General features: G+C 59.2%; 1 protein-coding gene across 1 annotated transcript in view; it reads left to right on the top strand.

Annotated features, from left to right (window-relative positions):
* Positions 1-227: 227 nt before the first annotated feature.
* LOC132320191 (scavenger receptor cysteine-rich type 1 protein M130-like) overlaps positions 228-9,595 on the top strand; it is a 168,799-nt gene continuing 159,431 nt past the window's right edge. Inside the window, 3 exon segments of the mRNA XM_059832462.1 lie at positions 228-540; positions 626-940; positions 1,297-1,611. Coding sequence (XP_059688445.1) covers positions 228-540; positions 626-940; positions 1,297-1,611 — 943 coding nt within the window.

Raw genomic sequence — 9,595 nt, 5'->3', positions numbered from 1 at the left:
CCCCACCAAGAGCAAAGAGAGTGTCTTGCTCCGGAAGGCTCAGGGACTGGGAAACAAATCCTGTGGAAACGTGCTCCTGAAGCTCCCTGCAGAGGGCTGGGGGCAGGTGGGTGAGCTCCAGGGTGTTGTGAGGGTTCCAGAGCCTGGAGAGGTGCTGCAGATTTGTGGGCTCTCTGGTGCCGCCAAGGGCTGGGGCCTGGCTGCTCTCCGCAGGCTCAGCCGGCTCCATGTCCCTGCGGCTGGTGGGTGGAGGGAGCCGGTGCGACGGACGAGTGGAGATCTTCCAGCACGGGACGTGGGGCAGAGTCCTGGATGAGCAGTGGGACGTGCAGGAGGCCAGCGTGGTGTGCCGGCAACTGCAGTGCGGAGAGGCAGAGACAGCCTACAATCCCCCGAAGGCTGAGAGAGGGACGGGTCCCGTGGGGCTGCGAGGGGTCCGGTGCGCAGGGCACGAGGCCAACCTGACCCTCTGCAACACCTCCCTGCCTGAGAGTGCACCAGGAGCAGGGATTGCAGAGGACGTGGGGGTCGTTTGCTTGGGTGAGTGGCACTGCACGGGCCCCCCAGGCTCTGAGCTGGGTGGGCACCAGCCCCTGATGGCAGATGGGGTTTCTTCCCGCTGCAGGGAGCCGGCAGGTCCGGCTGGTGAATGCGACTGGGCGCTGTGCGGGAAGAGTGGAGATCTACTACCAGGGCAGCTGGGGGACCATCTGCGATGATGGCTGGGACCTGTCTGATGCCGCAGTCGTTTGCCACCAGCTGGGCTGCGGAGGGGCGGTGGAGGTGGTTGGCTCTGCTAAGTTCGGGGAAGGCTCTGGTCAGATCTGGCTGGACGGTGTGAACTGCTCCGGGGCCGAAGCTACCCTCTGGGACTGCCCGGCAGGGTCCTGGGGGCAGCACGACTGCGGGCACAAAGAGGACGCAGGAGTCGTCTGCTCAGGTCTGTGCTGGGAGCAGGGGCATGAGGCAGGTGCCTGGGGAGGCCGGGACGTGGGGAGAGCCGGGAACTGCCAAGGCTGTCCCTGGCTGCCCCTGAGCCGCTGTCTGAGTCCGTCCTGGTGACACCCATGCACAGACGCCCTCGGTCCCACTGCGGGTCTCTGGGGAGCTCAGCCATCCCCAGCGGTTAACGGGGAGGGCAAGGATTTCTATCCTTCAGGGACTTCTCTCTGCCCATGCTTGCAAGGAGGAGTTGTTAGCTGTGCCCCTGCCTGGCTAAGGGCCTGGGGGGTGAAGAGGCTTCTCTACGCCCACAGCCCCACACCAGCCCCTTCCCCCTCTGTGCCTTTCTTCCAGAGTTTGTGGCCCTGAGGTTGGAGAACAGCAGCAGCTGCTCCGGGCGCCTGCAGGTTTTCTACAACGGGACATGGGGGAGCATTTGCTCCAACTCAATGACTCCCGAAACTTGGTCGCTGGCATGCAAAGAGTTGGGCTGCGGGGATGGAGGGTACCTGGCTACACCCCCACTCTACCACAACTTCTCTGGTCCCACCTGGTTGGATCGTGTGGAGTGTGGGGAGAGAAACAGCTCCTTCTGGCAATGTCCCTCCGCTCCCTGGCACCCGCAGTCATGCGATGACCTGCGAGATGAGACCCACATCACCTGCAATGGTAATTCTGAGCTACCTGGGCACCAGCACCACCCCAGCTCCAGTTCCCTGCTAGGCACAGTCAAGCGTAGGGACAAGGCCCACAGGGGCTTTTGCTTTGCGTGCCAGACCCTGCTGCTTCTGGGGACACAAATGGGACTTCAGCTCTCAGAGCCACTCACATTCACCAGGTTCCCTTTGGGGCTGAGCTGTCAGGGTGCCCCACATTGCCCTGCGTGTCCCCTGAATGACCAGGGTTCAGCTGCTGCCGTGAGTGAGGTGGCACGGGGAGGCACGAGCAGAGCTCAGCCCCACTCTCTGCTGCATAACCCCCTGCAGCAGCCCCTTCAGCCCAGCATTTCCTTCTGCAGGGAGACAGCCAGAAACACCCCCGGCCCTAGGGACCCTGTGCCCAAACTCCACAAGCTGCACAGGTAGCTGCTCCTCTGCATGCCCCTCTCACCTGGCAGGGCTCTGCCTGCTGTCCCGCTGCCCTGGGAGCCATCTGCCTTCTCCAGACAGGGAGAAGATTCATGCCATGGGAGGCGAGAACGGCTGCTCAGGCACAGTGGAGATCTGGCACCGCGGCTCCTGGGGGACGGTGTGCGACGACTCCTGGGACATGCGGGATGCCGAGGTGGAGGAACGTGGGGCAGCAGGGTCCATCCCCGTGGTTTCAGGCCCCTGGGCTGTTCCTCCATCCAACCCTGACATCTTCTCGTCAGGGCATACACCATGCTATGGATCCATGGGGCAGAGAGGGGGCAGGTCCAGCGGGAGAGGAAAGGTGGAGCTGCTCCAAGCTCAGCACCACGGACCTGACCCAGAGGCCAGAGGGGCACAAGGGCTATCTCTGAGGGGATGGTGGGAGGGTGTCGCTGCCCCAGACCATCTCCATGGGGACATTGCCCTCACTGAAGAAGTGGCAGTGGGGACTGGACAGTGCAGCGGGGATATGCTGTGTCGACAGCCCTGGGGTGGCCCAGGGGAACAGGGCTGGGGGAGCAGAGCGGGATCCCATCCCCTCTCTGTGTGTCACTGGGCCAGCCCTGCCTCTGTCCGCAGGCTCCGAGAGAGCTTGGGAGCCCTTCCCTGAGGCCGTCTATGAGGAGATTGGTTACAGCCCAGCTTTGGAGAAGCAGGCAAGGTTCAGCAGCTCAGGTGGGTGTGCGTCCCTCCTGGAGGGCACATGTGCAGGGCTCTTTCCCCACTTCCTCACCCAGGGATGACCCCCTGCAGCCCCCTGACCCACAGTCCCTGCAGCGCTGGGGCTGTGGGGGCTGTGGGGAGAGCAGCCAGGTCCTTGGCCCAGGCCAGAAGCTTCCTCCCCACCAGCTCTGCCCATCCCAGCTGGGGACAGCCCCTCACTGCCTGCCCCTGCATCCTGAGGGCTGAGGGAAGGGGCTGTCCCAGGGCATGTCTGGGAGCCCCTTTGAGACAGGGTTTGTCCCAGGGGAGCAGGGTGAGTCCTGAGCCCTCCTCCCCACTCAGCCCTGGATCTGTGGGTCCCCCGACCCCAGCAGCACTGACCACGAGCTGGGTCAGAAGAGCGCACTCCCATCACACCCGCTGCACCTCTCGCCAGGCTCCTATTCAGAGGGGTCCCTCACCAAGCTGCAGCCCTACCCTGGGGACAGCAAGGAGGAGGATGGTCCAGGGTCAGCACCAGGTAACAGGGGGCCAGAAGGGGTGGATCTCTCCTCCCTGCAGACGTGTGGGGGACAGCAGTGTCACTGAGTGTCACCGTCAGAGTTGGGGAGGACATGGGGAGTCTTCTGTGGTGCTGCCAACACCAGTGCCTGAGCCCCATGTCCCTGTGCATCCTCCTGTCATTGCTCTGCAGGACGTAGCTTCTCACTGTCACCAGCTCCCCTCTCCTTTCAGACATCCCTGTCCTGGCTGGAGGTGACCCAGTGGATGGCTACGATGATGCCAGGGAGGCTTCTGACCCTGGGGAGCATCCTGCCCCTGGACAGGAAGGCTGGGAAATGCCCAGGGCACCAGAGGAGGGAGCAGAGCCCAGGGGTGAACCTGGAGGTGAGAGGGAAAGATAGCGCTGCCGGTTCCTGGGGTGCCATCCCTGGTGCTGGATGAATCGCTGTCATACTGAGAGCTCAACCTCCTGGGACGCGGGAATCTGTCCATTCGAGTTTTGCTTGGGGGGACCATGGGTGGGAGAGGGAGCTGAACATCTCAGGACTGCTGAGGAGAAGGGAGGAAGGTGATGTACTGACGAGGAGGGGCAGCCCATGGGATGAACGTGCAATGGCCTGCCTTGCTGCTTGCAGGGACAAACCTGCACTCCCCGAGAAGTGCTGGGGCCCCTGGAGCTGAGGGAGATGCCTGGTGCCTGTCCCCAGAGAGCACGGGCTATGACGATGCTGAAGAGGTGTCTCTGGCACATCCCCCTGAGGACACAAAGGCTGTGACAGCAGAGCTCAGTGCACAGCAGTCCCTGAGCCGCGGGCCAGGAGAGGCCGTCCCGGCTGTGCAGCTGGGTGCAGCCGGGAGGGAGGAGAGGTCTGTGCATCTGGGAGAGCCGTGAGCACCAGGGAACTGTCTCCCTTTTCCATGGGCAGCAGAAACAGCCGGGCATGTCCTCCATTTTTATTCCCCTGCTTTTACATATTTCCTTCATGTGTGTTCTTATTAAAAGGCTTTGGGGTTTGAGCCAGAGCTGGCGCTTGCCTGCCCAGGTGTCGGGGTGTCTCCCTGAGGCTGACTGGGGGGAGCAGAGCACAAAGACATGGCAGTGGGAAAGGGGCACGTCTTGGGGACAGTGGGCTCGGGGTCAGGCTGTGGGGCTGTGAGAGCTCATGGTCCCTGGGGCATATTCCTGCTGATAGAGACATTTCCAGCCTGACAGCCACAGTTTCCAGCAAAAATGGCTCTCTGCAAGGTCGGGAGCACCCACCTCCTCACCCCGGGGTTCCCCAGTTGCTCTTTCCCCTGGCCTTTCCTGTGCCACACTGGTGCCACAGACCAGAGGTCATGACAGAGCTGCCATATTGCGGTGAGCTGTGGCCCCACAGAAGGGAGCCCTGAGGTGGCCGTGGTGCCTTGAACACCCGAGCCAGCCCCAGGGGGGATCACAGCCCATGCATTACCTCACACAGTGGTCCCTAGAGCTTTCCTGCTGGCAACCCCTGGCCCCAGAGCCAGCCCCTCCATCCCCAGCCCTGGGCCCATCTCTCCCTGTGGAGATGCAGGGCTGGAGCCTGCCCCGGTGGGAGTTTCCCAGGGGATGGAGGCTGTGTTTGCAGTCCCCATGTATGTCATCCACCACCTTGGGGGTCTCACCTGGGAACGCTGCTCTCCTGGGGGCTTTCCACAGCCGTGCTCTGCCCAGCGTGGGGCAGCAGTGCAGAGGGTTGAGGTCTCACCACCACAGACATTGGGTGGGTTCTTGGGGGTTGCAGGAGCAAGGACAGGTCTGGGGCACAGTGATGATCCTGCATTGCTCCAGGGGATGGACCCAGCGTGCAGGGCCAGGCTGTTCAGACCCCAAAATGTCATGGAATGGGCTCTTTCTGCTCAGATGTGCTGCCACCTCACACACACTGAGGGCCGGTGGCTCATCTCCCTGAAGAGGAGGAGAAGGAGGCAAACCTCTGCCAGGTTCCAGAGTAAGGGAGAAACCTTACACCTGCGGGAGGGCAGAGCCAGCAGGGAGGTGGCATGGGACAGGCGCTGGGCTCTTCTCCACAGTACCCACCTGGGGTGGCTTGAGTTCGCAGGTCAGTGCCCATACTGGCACCCACCGTCATGTTCAGAAGATATCCCCACCCCCACCCTCCTTCTTCTTTACTTCACCTTTATACCTTATTTCTCAGAATCTGGGCCCACCGTTCCTGGGCCTGGGCACCCCTGCAGTGAAATACCATGGCTCACCACCCCGTTTTTGTTGCAGGCGGTTTTGCCAGGGGAGCAGCCAAGGCACCATGTCCTTGCCCTCCCGGTCTGTGCACGGCTGTGCACTGGCCTGTGCCTCCCTGTTCCCACCAGCATGGGGTGGACGGTGACACCAAACCCCCCAGGAACAAGAGGTGGGCACTGGCCCCACCAGTCCCACCTCTGCAGGGCTGTGCCTGACTTCGGGGTCTCCGAGTTCCCTGAGCCAAGGCTCTGCTCGAGCAGGGGGTGATGGCAGAGGGAAAAGGACCTGGAGACAGGGTCAGGGTAAGAAATGTCACTCTTCAGCTCAGACACCCCGACCCTCTGGTACCAACAGCTGCTTCCCACGTGGTATGGGATCTCCACCTGGAGACAGGATAATCTCACACCTGTCCCTCTGGAAAGCCACGAGGGAAGTGTGGCCCTGGTGCCAAAGGACACCTGGGCTGGACCAGCACCCTCACATCCCATCTCTGAGTGCAGCCAGGAAGGATTGCCAGCACCCAGGGTGCTGCTGATGTCTATCCCCTCCCTGAGGGCCACCCCTCGCCTTCCCACAGGGGCTGTGCTGCCAAGCAGGGACCCCGGCTGGTGTGTGGGGTGGGTCTGTGGTGCAGGGCAGTGACCTGCACTCAGGTCCAGCACAGCTGCCTGCCTCTCCTCTGGGAGGGGGCTCAGCAGAGGCAGCACACACAGCCCTCCTTACCCCATGACCAGGCCCTGGGAGGGCAGGGCAGGCCCACAGCACCTGGAGAGGAGCAGAGCCCCAGCTCCAGCCCTTGCCCACCCGAGCCTGGCGAATCAGAGCAAAAACACCCCTGAAGATCGAACCCGGGACCTCTTGCATGGGAAGTGGGTGCTCTTCCACTGACCTACACCCCCTTGACACCTGCCAGCAGGCAGAAAACTCTCCTCCCATGACATATCTACGATAAGCACAGCCCTCTTGTCCCGTGGGTGCCTAGGGACCTGTGGAGGAATGGCTTAGTAACAAGGGACACGATCTGATTCCCATGAGCAACCCAGTCTCTGATGAGGGGGAAGGCTCGGAGGAAACCGTTAACTGTCCTTGAAAGCCTGTTGTGATAAGAGACAGTGGAATGGTAAACAAGAAGAAGGAGCTACATCCACGAAGAGGAGAAGTGCTCCTGTGCGTGCACAAGAGCACTGTACCAATCACACTCGCCGCCCTGGCGCGTGAACAGAGGCTGTAAGCCAATCATACAACTGTTGCGGACGCGTGTTCTTGGCATCTGTCTATATATACTCTGTAAGCTTGAATAAAGGGGAGAACGACTATACTCATATTGAGATTTCATCGTTACTCCGGGTGGTTCTCCCACTCCAACATCTGGTAGCAGAGGATGGTTCAGTTCGACTGAGGTCTCTGAGACTGCGGTAAGCAGCTAGAGGAGGGGAGTGGGAAACCACGGCTGAGGGAGGTGCTGCTCGGGCACAAGAATTGCGGCAGACACCGGTGTGTGAGGTCGCTCCTCACCCCTCAGGCGCAGCAATGGAAATAGAAGCTGCGGCCACCTTGCTTGCAGGAATCCTCTCTAAGAGAGGGATTGAAGCACCTGTAAAGCTGCTGGTTAAGTTAATTAGGTTGGAACAGCGATGGGGTCATTTTTCTGACACGCACATGCTGTTTTCTGTCTCGGAATGGTGGGACTTTGGAGGGACAATGTGGCAAAAAACGATCGAGGGGAATGAAAAAGATGAGAAAGAAATAAGGATGGTCCGATGAGCAGTCGGCGAAAAGAGGCGGCAGTGCTCAAGTTTCTCCGACATATACTCTCTACGAGAGGACTGGGTTATGACCTGTCTACCTCAAAGGCGCTGGAAGGGATCCAGGGAGGCGGTCAAATTCTCCACTGCGTGGAGGTTAAGAGGTGGCAGTGCCCACGTTTCTCCGACATATACTCTCTACGAGAGAACTTAGTTATGACCTGTCTACCTCGAAGGCGCTGGAAGGGATCCAAGGAGCCGGTCAAATTCTCCACTGCATGGAGGTTAATCTCAGAGACTTTGACGGAAATGCAGCAGAGCAACGTGCTGCTGCTGCGGTGTTCATGACTACCAACCCTACAGGACTGTCTTGTGGTGCGCCGCCCGCGGCACCCGCCAGCCAAACCCAGCTGGACAGACGTGGCCTCCGGCAGCGCGGCGGTGCCGGTGCGGGTGCGGGGCCGGCATGGACCCGCCCCTCCCCGCTGGTGCGTGGCCCCGCCGCCCAGGGATGCACAATCAAACCCGCAGCACATCGATCCGCCGGCGCTTGCTGAACTGAGCGCGGCGTCTCAAAAAAAAGAGAGAGAGAGAAAAAAAAAAAGGAAAAAAAAAAGAAAAAGAAAGAAAAAAAGGAGAGAGAAAAACAAAAGAGAGGAAAAAAGAGAGAGAGAAAAAAGAGAAAGAGAGGGGAAAAAAAAAAAGTCTGCGCGGAACCCCTTGCAGGACGTGGAAAAAGCGGAAGTGAGCGGTTCTAAGCCAAAACGGAGTGCCTCCTCAGAAAACTCTAACGGAGGAGGGACCTGGGCCACCTACTGAGCTCATCGATTTGGGACAAGCAAATGTTGCTCGGTCCCTCACAAAGACTTCGCAAATGTTGATGGGCTCTGGTCCTTTTGTGCGTCCAACAGCTAGCGCAAAAGGCTTTATTAGGCATTCGGGAAGAAAAAATCCGCGCCAGCACGTGGCGCGAAGTGGGGGGCAAGGAGGGGGTGAACATCTGTCTGCCGCAGCCCGGGCCCGGCTGTGCCGCCGCCGCCGCCGCGCGTGCGCCCGTGCTGCGTGCGCCCGGCGCCCCCCCCCCCCGCCCTCCCTCCCTCCCTCCCTCCTCCCGGCCCCCGCCCTCCCTCCCCCGAAAAAAACCCTCAATTCAGAAGTTGCAGCATTCTCAACCCCCCCCAGTCTCTTCCGCACTCAAGTAAAGCATCACCTTAGTGCTTCTGAACACAAACAGGCAGAAGCAATAGATAAAGTTAGTTATAAAGAGTTTACCGCTCAAAATTTTATTTGACAAAATAGACTTCTAGAAAGCAATTTGTATTAAGAGGTTTGAAGAGCAACTGAAGTGTTTTCTCCAGGAGAAATTAAGAACAAATCTATCAGAAAGCACGTCACACTGGGGTCTTTGCCCACACCCATGGTGATACAGTCAAGGAACACACCAATCACCTTCACAGTGTGCCTCGATACATCTTCAAGGACAGCAGTAATCCTCATAAGAACTCAATTGAAACTGAAAAGGCAATGCAAAAGGAACCAAGATAAGCTCTTGCTGCATCAGCAACAGTTGAAGAAGAAACAGAGAGAATGTGGGACCACTGCTGAATGTGGTAAGAGTAGGTGTAGATAGATCTGAGATAGTCTATGTCCTCTTTGCCTCAGGTACTACCAGCGACGTCTCCCAGGACTTTGAGCTTTGAGGCAGGACTTGGGAAAGGAACAGCCAGTGGAGGATGGGGATCAAGCCAGCGGTTGCTTGAGCAAACTACACCCTCACCAGTCCATGGCACTGGAGAAGTTGCATCCAAGGGTGCTGGTCAGCAAGGTGAGCTCATGTGGATGACTGAGCACAGCCACCCCCAGGAGCGGACATGCCCCATCTGCCAGGCCGAGGCATGCACGCAAGGTGGAAATGTCTGTATCAGCCCTGACAGGCACAGGAGGGACCTTCCTTCCTGCTGGATTCTCAGGACAACCATCTTCCTCCTCCCCTACCTGCAGACATCCACTGCTTTCCATTTCCGGGCTCAGACATGTTGTAATGATTTGCTAAAGCCATCAGCCATCAGCTTATTTCTCACTGACATCCCCCCAAACCTCTCCCCCAGACCTACAACCAGCCAGACACTGCTGCTCAGGGCCACTCACTCTTCGGAAGAGGCCTTCCTCTGATTATTACAAGCCTCCTAGCTCCCTCCAGAGCTCATGCTGAGCTTTCTTGGCCATAACAGGGCCTTTATCACCATCTCTTATGAAATGGTTGTCTTTTGATAATCATCTGTGCAGAAAGCGTAGTCACAGAAAAGCACCAAACACATCAAAAGTGATGCCGAGTGAATTGCCAGTAAGAACCAGGGGAGCTACCTCCATGCCTGTGGCTTCCT

Source organism: Gavia stellata, chromosome 34 (genome assembly GCF_030936135.1).
Source record: "Gavia stellata isolate bGavSte3 chromosome 34, bGavSte3.hap2, whole genome shotgun sequence".
Taxonomy (NCBI): Eukaryota; Metazoa; Chordata; class Aves; order Gaviiformes; family Gaviidae; genus Gavia; species Gavia stellata.
This window is presented reverse-complemented; position numbering and strand designations above follow the sequence as displayed.